General features: G+C 43.1%; 1 protein-coding gene across 1 annotated transcript in view; it reads right to left on the reverse strand.

Moving 5' to 3' along the window:
- The window catches only part of EYS (EGF-like photoreceptor maintenance factor), a 1,897,540-nt gene that overhangs the window by 441,592 nt on the left and 1,435,686 nt on the right, over positions 1–20,262 (reverse strand). The window contains exon 37 of the mRNA XM_090034512.1: positions 7,373–7,602. Within this exon, the coding sequence (XP_089890638.1) occupies positions 7,373–7,602 (230 nt within the window). The remainder of the gene's footprint in view (positions 1–7,372; positions 7,603–20,262) is intronic.

Raw genomic sequence — 20,262 nt, forward strand, 5'->3', positions numbered from 1 at the left:
AGACAGCAGGATTTGGACAGAAGTTTGACAGAAAAACGCCCTCTGTGAAAGGTAACAGATGGACATATGTCCATCAGGCACGTAGCATAAGACTTGGAAAAAAAAATACAGCTTGCTAAACAAAAGTGCTTCAAACTAAACAGCTAAAAGGCATGTGAATAACCATAAAGAAAGCATGTGTGCAAAAAAAGGCTGATTGGGCAAATGGTAAAACAAAATTGTAACCACAATAGTCACAGCTCTAAGTCAGGAAACTGCATGGAACATGGAGCAACTCAAAATTGTAAACAGAGCCAATATATTAGGATTGTAAAAGGACTTAAAATTGTAGGAGAAAACAATCCACAGGACAAGAAACAACAGACATTTGAACTCTGATACAGTGACAAACTCCTAGCCAGCTGAACTCACTGTATTTATTGCAAGGCTTATGTAAGAATATCTATATGAACTGTTAGGGCTTGTTTAAAGGTTAAGTGTTCCATTTAAAGCCTTGCTTAAATATTAACATTGCTTATGTATTCAATAAATTAGGATTTGAGACTGGAATAGTCTCATCAATCAATTCATTTTCATTAATGACAACCCTTAACTAAATTTAGCACAACAAGGCAGTAGTTCCCCCAAAATCACCTTCTCTCACTGCTCCCACCTCTCAGCTACCTTAGGAAGCATGACCAGTACTCTTTATCTCCCAATCCCAAGTCACTATTTATTAAAACATGAGACCTTATTTAATTTACTTCCTCTTTATTTCTTTTCCATTCTTTTTTTAAAAATTTATTTTATGCTTTAGTGGTTGACTTCCTTCATTTCATGATCCTTCCCCCACCCCCATATAGGTGTAATTATATATACTTCAATTTCCTCTCCTTTCCACCTCACATTTCATTACCCACCCCATCCCATTAAATCTCCATCTCCCAGCTTTATGTTCCTGCCCTTCTGCAACCCATCTCTCACACACCTCCACCTAGAGCAGAGATAGAAGCCTGTCTTGGCTTACTAACCCTGTAGTGGCAACTCACAGCTGTCGTTCTTAATCAGGCCCTTGATCACCAGCTGTCTCATGGTAAGTCACAGCTGTGCAGGTGGGGGACAGTGAGAAATGATTTTTAGCCATAAGGTGTGACTGCTTCAAACTTGAACTAGTACTAAGACTGATCACTATGGTCCTGGGATCAAGGATCCTTGCAAAAACTGATAAGGTACATGACAGTCACAATTGCAAAGGTTATATAAGTAGGACCTACCTAAATCATGGTGAAAGTATGCTGCCTAGCAGCTCCTTTAATCTTGCTCTTTTTGCTTGATTGGCAGAGAGGCCCCAGAATTTGCTACTTGCTGCTGATTGGCTCAGAGACAAAAACTGTGGCAAAAGCTACAGTTTTTGCCTCCCAGCCAATCAGCAGTAGTAGCGAGCAGTGGGGCCACTGGCCCCCTCTTCCAATCAGCAGTGGGAGAGTGAGGGGGCTGCATGGCAAAAAGAGCAAGATTAAAGGAGCTGCTGTGTTGCGCACTTCCACCACAATTTAAGTAGATCCCTAAATGTGAGGGTGCAAATTTGAGAGAAAGAATGTTGGCTGAATTCAAAAGCTTGTTCTGATTAAGGGGAGATGATCATTTTTCTTAATTTCAACAGACAGCATTTTTTCTCTTCTTAAAATGTTTTGCAGTGCAATATTCTTTGAGATTGCTGGAATTTTCATGTGTATTTTATTTACTTAAGTCTACAACTGTGGCTAATATCCCTGATTTGGTCTTAGTTATAATAGGCTGCACATAGGTATAATCCCCTCTACTTCAGTGAACAAACTCCTTATTTGCTAGAAGTGTGTAAGATAATATTTAGGCAAAATGTTTTTAATTTCTTCTCTTTCTTTTTTTTTTGTGCCTCCTTCCCTAAATAAACAGAACACTTAGAGTGGAAACTGACATCACCTTTGTGCCACTGTACATTTTTTAACAGAGTCATAAAATTAAGTCAAACAGGTGTCTATACTGTCTGTGGTACCACAAATGCTCAGTATGACATTCTCCATGGACTGAGACCTTGTCATGGTCAGGAAGCTTGTGTGTCCCAATGACCCCCAGAGCTATGTCACTTACAATCCTGGCAGGGTCACCCAATGGTAAACAAGCTTGAAAGGAGGTTCCAGGCATGATCCAACCCCAAATCCTAGGCAGAAGATGTCAGGGTCTCAACAGCTGTGAAGATGGAAGAAGGTTGCACCAAGATAGAGGTCTCCTGTCATCTAGGGTTCTCCCTTGCCACTGTTGTCAGATCTCCACCTTGTCCACATAGTGTGATTGCTGTTTGTGTGCAACAGCTCCCTCACATTAAACAAAGTCACACAAAGGCTTCTACCACAGAAAACAACACACTTTCCTATACCAACCTCTAAAATGCCCTGCAGTGATGGCCCAGTGGTGATACAAACAGGACTAGTAAATCTCTAGGGGCAGTCTCCAGCCATAAATCTGCATGTGGGGGGCAGTAGCCTGATGGTCCTTTTACACCTTGATTGAGATGGGTGCAATTTATCAGCAGCTACCATGACTGAGTAGTCCTGTTCAGGATCCCTTTTGCTCAACCAACATGAGGAAGGGGCTAGAAAAAATGGCCTAAACCTAGGCTATCTTCTGTGTTCCTGTCTGGATAACTGCATCCAGTGAGATCACTCTCTCTGGGTCAAAAACATCATTAGACAATGATTTTTGCAATATGCAATGTTTGTACCTTGATGGATAACCAAGACAATGAATGGCCAGAAAGAAGAACTGCCATCATCTCCAGGGAACTAATGAGATATAAAATCAACATTGCAGCTCCAAATGAGGCAAAATGCCTAGTAGAAGATTCAGCTGAGTAAAGAGGGCAGAGACTAAACCTTCTTCTGGGAAGGGAAATCAGGTCAGGGCAGATGAGTTCACAGCATTGGCTTCACCATCAAGAATAAGCTTATCATTCAACTTACAGGGTCCCTGGTGGGCATTAATGAATGTCTTATGACCCTTCACCTTAAGCTCAGCAACAAGCAGTATGCCACCATGGTCAGGACATATGCCCAAAAACTTGATGCTGACAATGGTGTCAAAGAACAGTTTTAATCTAAACTTGACTATGTTCTGACTAATACCTGCAGGGAGGACAAGATAATTCTCCTTGGTGATTTCAATCTAGAGTCAGATGTGACCTGGGACTCTGGAATGGCACCAATGGGAAGGAAAGAGTAAGGAAAGCCAACTCTAGTGGTATCCTTCTCCTGAATAAATGCACAGAGTTTTGTTATTATGAATGCTATTTTCAGACAGACTGAAAAATACAAGAACATATGAACACGAGTCGTCAGTATGACGAAATCTTCAGCAAAGCTAACTGTACTTTATCGTGCATCAGCAGATGCATGACAAATAAAACGAAAGAGGTGATACTTCCCCTCTATGTGGCATTGGTCAGACCGCAGTTGGAGTACTGCATCCAGTTTTGGGTGCTGCACTTTAAAAAGGATGTGGATAGCCTTGAGAGGGTCCAGAGGAGGGCCACTCATGTGGTTAAGGGTTTACAGGCCAAGCACTATGAAGACAGACTAAGGGACCTGGACCCCTTCAGCTTCCACAAGAGAAGGCTGGCAGGTGATCTTCTGGCCACCTACAAATTCATTATGGGGTGCAGCAATGAATCAGAGATGCTCTGTTCACCAGCATGCCTCTTTGGGTAACAAGGAACAATGGTCACAAAATGACAGAGAGCTGATTTAGGCTAGATATCAGGAAAAACTTCTTCGCAGTAAGGGTGGCCAAAATTTGGACTGGGATTCCAAGGGATGTGGTGCTCTCCCTTACCTTGGAGGTCTTTAAAAGAAGGCTGGATAGGCATCTGGCTGACCCCAGCACTCTTTCTTGCCCAGGCAGGGGATCGGACTCAATGATCTGCTGAGGTTCTTTCCGACCCTAGCATCTATGAATATCGAGACACCATCACTTTAAGCACTGGGACCTCCTCGACTATGTTATTGTTATAGCCCATGATTGAATGGATGTCCATATCATGTGAATCATGTGAGGCACCAGTGAATGCTGGACAGATCACCATCTTTTCAGATCCATTACAAACATCTGGCTTGCTCTGAAACACCAAAAACAGCTAGAAGCAAAGTGAAGGGCTTTCAATACCACATCTCTTCAATACCCAAAGGTCTGTAAGGATCTCCAATGTTGCCTCCAGGGAAAGCTCCCTGCCCTGTCTAAAAATGAAAGCAACATTGAGTAACTCTGGAAAGGGTTTAAAAATACCATCCAGACGGACTGTGCTGAATTTATTTGCTATATGACCTGTTGACACCAAAACTGGTTCAATGAGACCAATGTTGAGAACCAAGCCCTCTTTGACTGAAAGCAAAGATTACATCCCATTTCAGTGAAATAAGGATATGTATCAGCTCCTCAAAACTCAAAAGGAGAATCCAGGAAACCAAAAATCAATGATGGCAAGATAAAGCCGAAGAGATTCAGCTGCATGCTGATAAACATGACATGCATAGCTTTTCCAGGCAGTGAAAGCCAGCTACAGTCCAATTTCCCAAGATCCTACTTTCCTGCAACAGCAGAATTGCACAGTGGCCCTTAGAAACAATGAATCTGTCCAAACTAGGTAGAAAGATCTCTTTGAGGAATTCCTCAACTGTGAGTCAACTGTGGCAGATAGCACCATCGAGTCCATCCCCCAACACAGTAGAGGGGATCTGTCGCCAAGCCTCCTATCTTAGAAGTCTGGCATGCCATCAAGAAAACCAAAAGCAACAAGTATACTGAATCAGATGGCATGTCAACTGAAGTCTACAAGGCTGGTGGTAAGTAACTGGTACTGAGACATTACTAAATTATTCTATAAATTTAGAACAACAAAGTTGACTAGATTTTGAGCTTAGACCTGTTTATTTTTAATACACATGTATGCAATTAACATACTATATTAAAGTTAGTTGTAAGAGTATATATTTATAGATGATATTTACTACCTAACATAAATATAGCTAAGGGTATACAGAGTAAGGCCACTGACAGATAGAACCTGACAGGGGAAGGGTTTCCCATAGAAACCTGACAGAAATCATTTCCACACACATTCCAGGATAAGGACGCAGATAGAGGGAGTGTTTCTCCCAAGGCATAACAGGCTTCAGATGGTACCTCTCATGCATTCCATCTGAGATAAAGGTGCATCTGGAAGCATGAAAACAAGCCCAACTCTGGGGTGGAAAAACTCCAGTTATTGTATTATGGGAACTGCAACCCCTATTTTAGCAACCCCTTATTGGCTGAACAAGGTGCACCAGACTTAACCCACCAATGACTGAACACCAGAACAGGACAGATGGCATAAAATGAAGGTATAAACCAGGAGTGATACACAAGAGCGGGGTGCTCTCTTTCCTTCCAGCATCATCCTGCATTTGAGATCACTGAAGACAGCAGACCCACAGATCAGTGGTCAGCATTCTGGCCACCTTCCTCTGAGTATCCTTAGAAGCCTGGTGTATTGTGAGGGCCTTGCTTGCCTGTTAATCATCATATACTGCCGTGGTTATCAATAAGAGTCTCCTAGTATCAAACTGACATAACATGATTGGTTTTTCATGGTTGTACCTGGCTCTGAATAAAGTGCTAGCTAGTGATTCAACAAATCAGGCCATCAAAAGAGATCCCTGGGGACATGAGAAATGTCAACATCATGACTATATTCAAGAAAGGAGATAAGTTGTGTTTATGGGAGCTTTTGAGGTACTGCATTACTTTCAACAGCAAGGACAATCTTTGCCCACATCCTCCTGAATCTTTTTCTATTTTTTGCTGAGAAAGTACTTCTGGACTCTCAGTGTGGTTTCAGATCATCCCATAGGGCAAGTGGCATGATCTTTGTTGCCCACCAGGTTCAAGAAAAGTGTCAGGAACACCATGAGGACTTGTATATAGCTTTCATTGCCATCACTAAGAAATATCTTCATCATCTCACAGCCTGGAGATATGTCGCTAATAATTCGTTCAGAAAATCCTCCTCATCAAATGGGAAGATAACTGTATAAACATCAGCATCCTTGCCAAAGCCAATGTTACCATTACTGAATCAGTGATCCTCCAGTGCCAACTTTGCTGGACTGGACTGACTTTGTGGATGTCTGACTCTCCACTCCAAAAATAATTGTTCTGCTCCCAGCTTAGTAACACCCTGAGATCTCATGGTGGCTACAGGGACACATTAAAGGCATACCTCAAAAAACATGGATTTTGACATGAAGACCTGGGCAGAGTTGGCTGTCAAGTAACTCCAGTGGTGCTTCAACCTTAACCAAGAATCAGCCTGTTTTGAGGTACAGTTTATTGCCCTCAAAGAAGAGAAGAGAGAGGAGGAAGGAAAAGGAGAGGAATGCTAGCCTACAGCCTTCTCTCTTCTGTGAAAAGACCTGGAAATTTGGTGAATGGATCTGTGGCTCAAGGACTGGATTCATAAGCTACCTCAGGGTGCATCAGTGAGTGATGGTAGAGATCATCCTGAAATTTGGGGATTGCCAGTGATGATTACATCGGGACACTTCATTGTGGCACACATCTGTTTGCTTAAGGTGGAAGAGCTCCAGTCATGTGAGACTGCCTAGGCTTTTCAGACTCCCTGGGACAGGAGCTCCGTAGGCTTGAGGAGACCGGTTTTGCACACCCTGGGAATTCCCAGGCAGAATCAGTTCTCTCAAGCCTTGGGAGCATCCTCCTTTCTTTACCAGCTTATTCAGACACGTCCCTCCAGACACATGCTTAGGTATGTGGGGAAAGTCAGGGCTTTGGGGTGCATGTCTGTAAGCGGAGGTTTTGTACTTGCAGACATGCACCCCATGCATTGCATGGGGTAATCCCTCTGCAGATTTCCTTGTGCATGCAGGTGGGTGGGGGAGGGCAAAGCCCCATAGCAGGTCCTCCATTTGCATTTGCTGCCTATGCTCCATGCTGCTGCCAAAAATGCACACACCCTTAAAGAGGGTTTTCTGTGCATCTGCAAACTCAGAGGAATGAGTGGAGTTGTGCCCACATGCTTCTACAGAGGAATTCACCACATGTGCAAATTTGGAAGGGGGGGTGATGATCCACTTACAGATATACCCACAAGGAAAATCCCCAGTTCCCCCACTCTCCAACAGGAGGCACACCTGCAAGTGGAAGAAAAGGACTCTAAGTAAGGGGGACATCTATAGATGTCCCTGGAGCACAATCAGCTGTGCCATGATGTATCACAGAATAGTCGATTATGCTCCATTGAAAACATGTGTTTTCAGATTTAGAGATAAAAGGGCTGAACATACAAAGAATGCAGTACAGTTACCTTTCTCACAGAAATGCCCAGTGAAGTGAAGTTGGCAATCACAGTGAAATGAGGAGGCCCCATTATCCAGATAGATGTGACGACAAGTCCCTCCATTATGGCATAAATTCTCCTGGCATGTTGATGGTAATGCAAAAGAATTCAGGGAGGGCACAAGAGACTGGAGCACTTCAGACTTTTCGGGAAAAGCTGCAGGTGAAGCTGATGATATTTGTGTAGCGATGGGAAGCCTGGAAAGATAAAAGGAATGAGAGTGGTAAGAAACTGCTGTGAGGTTTAATGTAAAGCAATTCTCAAGCTCAGTATTGTTTTTGTTTCTTTGTTGGTTCATTTGTTCATTTTTGTTTTTTCTCTTTTCTTTTTAATAACTTGGAACTGCATTTATAAAAACTCTTAGGTAACTCACCTGAGCTCCACCTGAGCTGTGTGCAGTGGGGCCAGGACCACATATCAGTCCTGCTGAGCTTGTACACTGCCTGCAGGGGAGCATTAGCCACCATTGCCCCTGTATGAAACTCCCACTTGCTGCACTCACTGCAGCATGCACACCTGCACAGGAATAGCCAGAGGCCAGGGTGCTGGCTGCCTGTCCCTGGGCTACACCTCCTAGGCACCCCTACCCCATAGCCCCTCCCCACACCAGGATAGCACAAAAAGGACCTTGTACAAAGTTTTTCATGGAGAAGGTGGCACCCATTGGTGGGGTGGGTGGTGGAGGGTTTCTGTTTATTGGGGAGGGAGAAGGGATTGGTGCTGTGGTTGATGTGAGGGGAATAAAATCTTGTTCTTGTGAGACATGGGGGTGGGCAGGGGGGCAGGGGGTTTATGGGCAGCATTGCAGGTGGGCTAGAGTGGGGAGTACTGAGGAGGCGGTCAGCCAGAACCTCCCACATCCAGCGTCCTCACCCGCACTGGTTGATGTATACCTCTCCTGGGTTTCAGTGGGGGAGGGCTGCTGCCACCACAGGCAGTGCTCCTACTGCCAGGTGTACTCCGTATGCCATACTTCCTCTGCCCAGGCCTCCCTGCATAGCTCCCTTTGGGCTTCACAGGTGTTATACAGCTCATGGGCTGTGATGATGATGTAGAGGAGAATGCCTCAGTGAACTCAGAGTGGGCAGTGAGGGTATGCCAGTGTCCCTTGATGGGCCGAAGGTACAGTCCACAAGGTCAAAGGGCTGGCTTAGGCAGCACTTGAAGTGGACTTGGTGGTGTAGGGCCACATGATCCAGGGCAGGAGTGGGTATGTGGGGTCCCCAATGAGGGCAGGCAGGACCAGCATGGCACCCAGCTGCAAGCCTGGCACCCCAGCATGAAGCACACACTCTCTGCCAGGCTCGGCAGGCTGGAGTTTCTGAAAATCCAGGCATTGTGGGTGTGGCCCACCCAGCTGGCACTCATGTGTGTGAAAGCCCCGTGGTGCTCCATGATGTCCTGGAGCATCACAGAGTGAAAACCCCTCTGGCTGTAATAGAGGCAGTCTCTGTGGGGTGGGCAGGTGACAGGGATGTGTGGTTCATCCAGGTCCTGATGCACAGAGTATGGAACCCTACCACCATGCATGTGGAGCACGGTGTCCTCCAGCACATCCTGGAGGGTTCAACACACCTCCAGGATGGCCTTCCTGGTGTTGGCACCAAACAGGTGACCAAAATACTGCAGGTTGGTGGGTGTGGCCAGTTTGGGCAGGGCAAGGGCCAGGTGGGTCTCCACAGGGAAGGGTGGCTGCATGCCACTGTCCTGCTGCTCCAGAAGGTCCCATAAGGTGGCCTGGGTCATACACAAGGCCTCCAGCCACCACTCACCATCCCGGATGTGCTGGATGATATGCCACCACCAGTCTTGACTGGCCCAGTGGGCCCAGAGGGGGTGGGGCTGGAGGTCCAGAGGGCAACAGCAGCTCTGGTGGTGGCATCCTGGAACAGATGCCAAATTTGAAGTTTCTCATTGCTAATTTAATAAAATTGAACAAATTATCAGTTACACTTGTTTACTTCAATTATAAGCAGTATCCACCACTGCTTTTCCCATAGATAACCATATATGTGCCTCATTAGGATCTTAAGGACTTTATGGTAAAAAAGGGACCAAACCCTATAGCTAATAAGTGACTATAGAGCCACTAAATTGTGTTTGGCAAGGCAGAGCATGTGGAATGCTTGCATAAACCCAGGTTTCATTGGGAGATTTGTGGCTCTATATGAAAATCATACAATTAAAAAAAGAAGTTGCACACACTTTATGTTATAGACTGGCATACTTGTTTCATGTTGTGCACAATGTGAGGTTTTGCTTTGTCTCTTCCAGGCAACTTCTGCTTACTAAAAATGGCAGGGTTCATCTAATGAATATTGATCAGATCACTCAATATATTGTTATTCTGATTGTCTTATGAGTTTTACACTTCCGGAAATATTTCCTTATAGCATTCTGCAGCAAGTCACAGAATAAAGCGATAAAATATGTTGAAATGAAATGGCAGTACTATTTTGGTTGAGCAGAATGGGAGATTGGCATCTAACTGGATGACATTTCTTTCTTACAATCAACTTCACAATGCCTAACTTGAAGGCATGTCTCTGTCTGCTTGCACTATAATAGCTTCTAAGTAACACAGCTGATCAATTCCAAAATTTCAGACACTTGTTGGCATCAATGGTGATTTTGGTAAAAATCAGGCTACTGGATAAGCCTGATGCCAACAAGATGCCTGGTACTGCAAGCAGAAACCTCTCTCTGACTTCTGCAAGTATACTGTCTAAACATATCACAGGCAACAAACTAACTTGCTACATGATAATTCTGTATACTTGAGACCTAACATACATGATGCATCTATGTGAGATGCTTTACTGCACAACTGACTAATTAGTTCTGCAGTAAAGCATCACTGTCTACATGTGTGGTGTTATTAAACCACAGAAATTAATTAACTTCACCATAGGATAGTACTGCCCAACACAAGTACTATTCTACAGTGGCATTTAGTGCATTGCAATGCATGTGTAGATGGTGATGGGGCTGGCCTCGGCAAGAGGGTGCTGCAGTGCAGGGACTTCCTGCCAGCTAGTCCCACATTGTAGCACCATCATGCTCAAGCCAGCCCCTCCACAACACACTGAGCTGGGCAGGAGCAGCTCCAAGCTGGCAGGCTGACTGCCCAGGCCGCACCACCCTGGTTCAAAGTGCTGCTGTTTCAGGCACGTGTAAATGCTGTGCCCACGAGCAATAAACTCTGGTGCGAACTGCACTGGAGTTTATTGCTTCACATTAATAGCATATGTAGATGCACTCACAAAAGCCTTAAAGGGAAATATGAGAGGGTAGTGGGTTAAGTGTCCCTGAGGCAGACTGTGCACATACGGAGGCTAAGTAAAGAACTGAAGGCAAACGGTTGGATGAGATGAAGAAAAGAATTGGGACTACACTGGTTTCTATGGGTCTTGGGAAGATAAAAAGAATTAAAACCTTGATTGTAGCAAATTGGGGCCTTCTACATGTGAAGGTAAAGGCACAATGGGGCCTAATGTACAATTTACACAAATATACCTCCTGCCATACTGCAGATGCATGGCAGGAGGCATGACTGGGGGATCAGGCATTAGATCCCATTGTACCTTATTGCTGGAGCAGGGAGAGCCTGATCCTAGGCTCCTCCTGCACTGGTAAGAAGCAAGCTCCTATCACTGGGAGCTACCTCAACTGAGGGTACTCCATACAGTAGCTGTGATCTCTCAGCCCTGGAGGTTTTACATCTCCCCAGAGCTGTGACACCATGGCTGCTGTGATCTCCCAGACCCAGGGTTTTCACACACTCCTAGGCCTGGGAGATTGCAGCCATGCCCCATAGCTGCTGGGATTCAGCTGGGGCATGAGTCCCAGCAGTTCTAAGAAAGTGTACTGTTGGGACCCAGCATGTGAGCTGTGGGACTCTGGGTCCCAGCAGCTGTGGGGTGCTGCTAGGACCCTGAGTCAGCAGCCGCTGCGGTTGAGAGTCCCACAGCCCAGTTGTGGGACTCCCAGCCCAGGCTGGGCATGGCACTCCCCTGTGGCTGGGAGCCCTATCAGGTCCTGCAGAGAAGACCCTATTACACATGCAAATTAAAGCCCAATAGCAACCAGTTATAAAGTTAGTTCACATTTTCAAGGTCTAACTTTATAGTTGGTTGGAGCTCTTTATGGCATGATTGGAACTTTGCATGTGTAATTGGTCTCAAGGTAATTACATAATTACCTAGTTAATTGTGCAATATCTGTAAGAGGTACAGGGGGCCTTAGAGACATGCTGCTGGTATGACCCAATTTTCTGTGAAGTTGAGGACAGGAAAAAAGGGAAAGGTTCCTAGTAATTTGATTGCTCACTTCTTCATTTGCTACTTTACCTCAGGGTTTAAGCCCTTGTAGTATTGTTCTGGATTTTTCTCTTTTAAATGGTGACTGACTACTGACATGCCAACTTTGTTCTGAAGCTTCCTGTACCTCATTCTTTTACTGGAAAAATAGAAGTTTGTTTGAGCTTGTTAGTTGGGCAAACATCTGCAGCTGCATTTATAATCCATTTGAACTGACCCCGATTTAACACTGTTAACTCAAACATTTATTTGAATAAAGTTCTAAGAAATGTTTAAAAGTAGTTTAACAACTGAGGTGTTGGAAGTTTTGACAACTTACAATAAAAACACAATGAGGCAAAGCTTTGATTAAGCAAGATTAGAAAATCACTAATGCAAGATGCTGGCTTATGCTCGCTCTCTCTCTCTTTTTTTTTTTTTTACTTTCTCTGGTATCCTGTCATTTATCTGAAGTTACTGATGCAAACAAAAGATTTTGCAACTTGCTGCAGGCATCAACATATTGATCTTTCCTTAAAAATAAAAAGCAAACAGTTGATTTTGTAAGCATGTAACATAGTGTTTACATGGTGTCTAATAGCTGAAGGTAGATGCCCTAACATTGGCATCTGTATATTTTGAAACCCTTGGTTCCTTATCACTACACGAGTTGTATGATAAACAGGATGGCAGCAATACAGAAACTGTGGGAAAGCATATACAATTGTACCAATCTACTTCTGCCTCCCTCTGTATAAGTATACTCTCCCAAGACATGTAGAAAATATTTATTGCTGTTGTGTTAACAGAAGGCCTGACAAATGATGTGACTTATGTGATAGTAAAATCTCCTTAATGATTACTTCGCGTCAGTATTTCACCAGCCCAAGGTGATCTCCCTGCCTATCAAGATGCAGGGTTGCCAGGACATGGACAAATACACACCCATCATTGGGAAAGACCTTGTGAGGGGACATCTTGAGTGGCTGGACACTCACAAATCAGCTGACCTGAATGGGATGCACCCAAGAGTGCTAAAAGAACTGGCAGATGTCATAGTTCAGCCATTGGCAAGGATATTTTAGAACTTGTGGTGCTCATGTTAGGTTCCTGAGGGTTGGAAGAGGGTCACTGTGGTGCCCATTTTCAAGAAAGAGAGGAATGAAGATCCAGGCAACTACAGGCCAATCAGTTTCACCTCAATCCCTGGGAAGATATTGGACAAATTCAAGAAACTATTAACAACAGGCTAGTGGAATGCAACATTCTGAACAACAGCCAACATGGTTTCATTGGAAACAATAGCCAACATGGTTTCATTGGTCTTACCTGACCAACTTCATTTCCTTCTATGACCAGGTGATGCATCACCTAGACAAAGAAGAAGAGGTTGATAGCTTCTAGTTGGACTTCATGTAAGACCAAATCAAAGGCTTTTTTGAAGTCCTTATAGTTAAACTGGGGAACTGCAGCCTCAACAACCTCACAGTCCAATGGCTCAGGAACTGGCTCCATGCTCAGACCCAGAGAGTGACAGTTGATGGAACCATGCCAACATGGTGCATGGTGACCTGTGGCATCCCCCAGGGCTCCATATTTGAATCAGTACTTTTTAACATATATATAAGTGATCGGGATTCAGGTATCAGAAGGAGACTGGATAAAGTGGTTAATGATACCAAACTAGGGGGAAGCGTGGTTGCATTTGAGGATAGGCTGGTGACTGAGGCTGACCTGGACAGGCTCACAAGGTGGGCAGATCAAAACCTGATGGTGGTCAACAGTGAGAATGCAAGGTGCTCCACCTCAGGAAAAAATCCACATCATACTTACAGGCTCAGCAGTGCTACACTCACTAGCACCACAACCAAAAGGGACTTAGGGGTCACATTTGACCACAAGGTGAATGTAAGCCACTAATGTGATGCCGCAGCCAGCAAAACAAACAGAACCCTGACTTGTATCTATTGATACATCTCAAGCAAGACCCAGGAAGTCATCCTCCCACTGCTTTGGTGAGGCTACAGCTGGAGTATTGCATCTAGTTCTGGGCTCCGCACTTTAGGAAGGATGTGAAGAATCTTGAGACGGACCAGAGGAGAGCCACACCCATGACCAGAGGACAAGAGAACAAGTCTTATGAGGAAAGGTTGAGAGGCATGGGACTCTTCAGCCTAGAAAAGCCCAGGCTCAGGGGGTACTTTGTGGTGACTTATATTAGGGGTGTGCACCAGGAACTGGGAGAATGTCTGTTCACCAGGACACCTATAAGGAGACAAGGTCTAATGGTCATAAACTCCAGGAAGACCGTTTTAGGCCCAACCAACTTTTAGCATGTTAGTTTAGTTAGCTATGTAGTTAAAAAAAAACAAACTATATATAGCTTTAACTGGAATGACAATTGTGCATTTGTGGGTTATATAAGTTAATGTGCTAAAAGTTGGTTGGGCCATGGCCCGGGTGGCCCACCCTGTTCCGTGGCCTATGGTTTTAGGATGTACATCAGAAAAAACTTCTTTACTGCCTGAGTCCCCAGAGTTTGGAATAGACTCCCCCCAGAAGTAGTGCAAGCACCTACTCTGGACACCTTTAAAACACACTTGGATGCTTATCTTTCTGGGGTCATTTGACCCCAGGAGACTTCCGGCCCATTGGGCAGGGGGCTGGACCTGATGATCTTGCAAGGTCCCTTCCAGTCCTAATGTCTATGAAATCTATGAAAAGGAATTCGTTGAGATATGTTTTCTACTGTACATCAATCCCAATGGAGGTGAGTTTACCACATCCACGTGAACCCCAAAGCTTCCACACAGTAGCATCTCTTGGGACTGTGCCTGCATGCTATGTTTCTCTCACCCCCACTAAAGGCATATATACAGAGCAGTGGGTGCATCTACTTGAGACGCATAATAAAAAGTTTCAGCATCTACACGTGTCCCTATTAGAGTGCATGAACTTAATAAACTCTACAGCAGTATTTACAAGTACTATCCTGCTCTGGAGTTTTTTTCATGAGCAGCAGTGCATGTGCAGATGCCAACTAGCTGGCTGGGGCACAAGGATGCTTCAGTGTGGGGCTGCCTGCTCGCTAGCCCCACACTGAAGCAACATTGTACCCCAGTCAGCCCTTCCACAGCACACTGAGCTTTCAGAAAAGCCCCAGATTGCTATGACCTGGCTCAATGTGCTGTGGTCCAGATGCATGTGCAGTCACATGCCCAACAACAATAAGTTCCAGAGTGATAAGTCCTGGAGCTTATTGCTGCATGTTAATAGGCACATACAGATGCACCCGGTCTCAATCACCATTCAGTGCCTCTAGTAATAACTCCCTTCATTCAATGTCATCCAATAAGGAGATCATGGAAACCATGTACAAAAACTTCTACAAGAATACCAGTTTTTTCAAAGGCAGAAAATTACTTTTCTTCTTCAAGCATGTGTTCACATACACTATAGATAAGTCATTAAAAGTTATCCTAATGTAGTTCAAGTAGTGTGCCTTCTCTCAAGGAGGAACTGATAGGCTATGAATAAAAATCTTAATGCAGTTCATCACCCATTTAGAGTGACTTTGTGAATTTTGGTAACAAGACCTGAAGAGGAAGCTCTTTCATTTCAAAGAGTCTAGTTGATGGAAGAAATGGCTTTTGTCATAGATAAGTTGGATATAAACCTAAATATTTTTGATGCATTAAGTATGGACTCCACAGTACAGTAATGATGGTTAGGAAAAAAAAGCATAGGGAAGTATTTAAACTGGCTTGTATGGAATTCCAAAACCATTGCAAGTGAAAGTTCCACATGTAGCTTAAAAGAGAGACTGGCCTTCTGATACAGAGTTTATTGAAAACCAGCTGTCACCATTTGCAATTCACTTACTCTGTTAGGTGATGTGAGAGCTATAAAAAATACTGACCTCCTAGAGTGACATTTTGTGACCAGAACTCTAATTAAACCTAACTTTAGAATATTTATTAGGAGTCCTGAGAATTGCAGGAATGGTAGAACTTTTCATATTATTGAAAAGAAAATATATTCTACTAGCATAAAATGTATATTATATGCAATGGACCTGCAAAAAAATATCAATACTGCACATAGCATATTTGCAGAAAGATAGGATTATACCCCCCCCAAAAGTTATTTTGTATGCACTTCATTAGCAGACATGGTTGTTTAAAGTGGGTAGACACATTTAAAAAAAACTGGAGATTAGATGAAACCTTTAACTACAACTTGCTGTACAGAGGCAAGACTGAGAATAACAAGAAATTTAAGTAAGGAAAAGAAAGAAGAGAAAAGTTCAAATGAAACTTTAAAGAATAATGAATGATCCATAACCTTCATTACTCCAAATTCTGACTAGCTAAGGTCTTCAGGGAGCCAACCACAGATGCAACTCAATGGTACAAGAGAACACCACAGATGCAACTCACTGGTGGTGAGGAGGAACTGAAAGTGGTTGTGATTCTTTGACCTTACTGTAGAGAGCAGGGTGGTACCCAGCGTGTATTAACAGCTCTAATGGACACTTCTGGATGAAACATTCCAGGATTCACATTCATAAGGTGCATACACTTAGGGTGGGATCCATATAGAGAATGCCTCAAAAAACTTCCATGCTGTCCTTAGGTAATGAGAACTGTATGTAATTGCAGATACCTATATGCATCCATAATTAGTCACCATCAAATTTCTTTATATAAATTGAATACAATAGTACTGGCTAGTCTTAGTGTGTACAAATCAGAGTGACTGATTTTTGTAAGGTCTGGATCAGCCCAAAATAGGTCAAACAAAGCAAAGCAAAACAACAAAAATAGTGCACTGCCAACCCTCTGATGCAGTTATTTCTAGGAGTAAAGTGCATTATATCTCAAATTGGCTTTATATAACAGATGCTTGTACTTTTAATTTGTAATTGATAACAATTTAGGACACTACAGGTGTTGTGTTTTTATTGGGAGAATTCCTGCCTTGTGGAAAGCATGAACTGGAGAGAGGGAGCAGCTGCAGGCTGAATGCTTATACTGCCCCCAAACCTGGAAAGATTTCTAGCAGTGGAAATTTCATAGAAATTAATGTTTGTTCATGCACTTTGGTATTGTAACTAATGTAACACTATTGTAAAAAACAAACTAAGAAAAGCTAAGACTTAGCACACCGCTAATTTAGGGATAAGCACCAATGAAGAGAACTGAGAAATTGCCTGCCAGCAGCAGAATCAGATGGAAGCACTTTATATTTCTGAGGCATGCACTCTGGATGCCAGCTCACAGACTTCAGTGTGAGAAAAAAGGGAGTCCATGTACTTCCTAAGAAGAATCCTTAACAATGGTTACTTGCACATGCCACAGGGGGTTGCTTCGGTTTAATCCTCCATAAATTGAAGCAGTGGGTCTTTAAAAAACCCACTTCAATTTAAACTGAAGTAAACCTCTGTGGCATGTACACAAGGATCAGGTGGCACCTCCCAGGTGGCACCCACCCACAGGCACCCAGCCCAGGCAATCTTGGGGGACACTGCAGTTGCAGAGGGAAGCACCAGTCTCCTGTGCAGTTCATGCAGGCAGACAGGCTCCAAGGAGAAAAAAAAAGAATAAAAAAAAAAAGATCAGGCTTATTGTTTTTTTCCCCCTTCAGTGGAGCCTGCCTGCATGGGCTGCCACAGCCCCTGAACTGTATGGGGCCCAGTGCTTCCCTCCACAGCTATAAGGTAGCAAACTAAAACACCTCGGACATGTTTTATTTGCTACATCCCAATGTCATTTAATACTTAATATGCTGCTGAGAGTGTAAACAGCAACACGATTAAAGAGGTGCCGCTTTAAAAGGCCAATTTTGTGTAGTGTACAAAGTCCCAGTGTGGGCAACTCTGCATGGCAGAGCACAAGCACAAATGAGAGAGAGAAGTGGAAGAAAATATGTTTATCCTGTATACCATTGTTGGTGGAAAAAGGAAGAATGAAAGAAAGAAAGAAGTAAAGGAATGAGTGCTATTGCAAGAAACTACTGTAGATAATGGAAATTTTGCTCAAATAGCTGTACTACAGCTAGCTCAACATCAAACCTGATCACTGATGTCATTATTAACATTTGTAATCAAACTACTTTCATGGTGCACTTCTCTTTTCAGTTTTGTAGAGTGATTGTCAGTGAAGCTGATAAAGCATTAATTTTAACAATCCTAAGTAAATTAGGATAGGTAACTTCATTTTAAGTTATTAAAGCTGTTCACTGTGTGAGCATTGAGGTCAGTTTTTAATGTATTTATTTCCTCAAAAAAATCTGACAGTGTGCTATGCCTCTTCAAAGGTGGATATAAAGTAGAATTTTCCTTCTATGATGCTATAGATTATTTGAAATGTCATTATTACATTTCAAAATGCCTAAAATAGTAAGACAACCTACACCCCTGTAAAACAGTAAGAATATTTTCCCCTTTACTTAAGTGTAAGCTAGTAGTCTACCAATAAAATAGTATAAGAATTAAATAATACACTGATCTAAAGCAATAGAGCAAGACTGCATTACAGAATCCATTTAATTGGCATATTTAAGGCCCATTATATAGTCAGTCCTAGATTGCATCTTAAAAAATAAGGGATATTAGATATTGGGTTTTGAAGTGTTTCTGTAAAATCATTTGAAGCAATTTGAATGTTACAAATGGAAGATAAAAGGGTGATAAATATGTGGATACCTCATGGATTTTTGTTCTTGGACTTCTATTTTCATTGTTATTAATAGACTTCTGTGTGCATATGTACCATACATCTAAGATGCACAACTGTTAGAACAGTAGCTCTCTGTAGCCTTTAATCAGATGAGGCTAAGAGCCATGGGATTCTTCAGCCTGGAAAACCGCAGGTTCAGGGGGGGACCTGGTGGCTGCCTGTAAGTATATAAGGGATGTACAACAGAATTTGGGGAAACACCTGTTCAGTAGAGCACCCCAAGAGATGACAAGACCAAACAGTCACAGATTCCTCCAAGACTGTTTCAGGCTGGACATAATGTACAACTTCTTTACCATCTGAGCCCCCAAGGCCTGGAATACACTCCCTCCAGAGGTGGTGCAAGCACCTACTCTGCACTCTTTTATGAAACATTTGGATACTTATCTTGCTGGGAATCTTTTACTTTGACTTCCTGCCCCTGGGGGAGGGGGCTGAACTCAATGACCCTTCGCGGTCCCTTCCAGCCCTGATGTCTATGAAATCTATGAGATTTTACTTTAAGACTCATGACAAAAACCATACTTTTGGTTTACCTTCTCAATTACAAAAAATGTCTCATCTATTATTAGAATAGGAACTGCTTACCTAAACTAACCTTCTTCTAATGCAATTGCTGTTCTTCAAGTGCCTCCCCTCCATTGCCAAGTTTTATGCAGGTTCATATTCTTTCCCCGTTAGTGTCTAAAGTATAACATGATTTCCCCCCCCTTCGTGTCCTTGTGACAAGGTATTTAGCAGAATTCACAGATTTGTTGGGTTTGACAGGCTGCGCTATGGGTGCATCCACTATAGCCTTAAACTCATGACCTTTGGGCTGTCAACTGTGGGCTTTAAGGACCCACACCACCACATAATACATTAACTACAAACTAAATTTTGTTATGTGCATTATATGGGAATGCAACAAAGGCTATATACCTTTGTCTCTATTTAATAAAACTGTATTTGATAACCAAAAGGTGAGTTATGTTTAAATCAGACACCCTGGAGACAAGCAGGGAGCAAAATATGGAATGGGTTTTCAGAACGCTAAACAGAGCCCATAAATCAGCAGTCAAGCTATCACCAATACCTTTACACTCTGAGACTGATCTTGTTAGACAAACAGCAAATGGCTTTTTAAAATCTGTGAAACATTTTATGCCATATTGTAATAATGAACCTTGAAATAGTACATCTTGAAAAAGGTTAAGAGAGGATTGGGAGTAAATCTAATCTCTTTTGCTAAATGCCTGCATTAACTGTGATTAGCACAGAGTCGCAGAGAAATTTAAGGTTACAGATTAACTGCAGAGTTAAACGGGCTGGCTGGCATCTAAGTGTCAACATTCAGTTTAACTAGTTGGGATGTATAAATACGTTAAAAGGGTAGAGTAATTGTCAGTGGGAAGTGGGCATCGTCTGTTTTGATCTATCAGTTACAATTGCATTATTCTGTAGCACTACAGGGTAGTTAGATTTCCATAACTTGAGTCCTGATTCATTTGGAGTCAATGGATTGGTTTTGATATATCTGTATCAAGAAACCTAAAGATTTACCAGCTTACCTTATTTACTTGATTCTATGATGACCTTGAATTTAAGATGGCCCCACAATAATTAGATTTTAGACACAGAAAATTATGAAGTTGGTATAATTTTCCATGCCTATAATCGAATCATTGTTTTTACTTATCCCCCCAGTGCTGCAGCAACAAGGGGGCAGGCAATGGGAAAAATCAGAAGAGAGAAGATAGGGTAGAGGGGAAGCAGGGGCAAAGAGTAGGAGGCTGGGAAGGCAAGGACAGGTGAACAGGTATCCTGCCCCTCAGCCGTT

This window comes from Crocodylus siamensis, chromosome 1 (assembly GCF_052110815.1).
Source record: "Crocodylus siamensis isolate JL-2025a chromosome 1, ASM5211081v1, whole genome shotgun sequence".
In the NCBI taxonomy this organism is placed as follows: domain Eukaryota; kingdom Metazoa; phylum Chordata; order Crocodylia; family Crocodylidae; genus Crocodylus; species Crocodylus siamensis.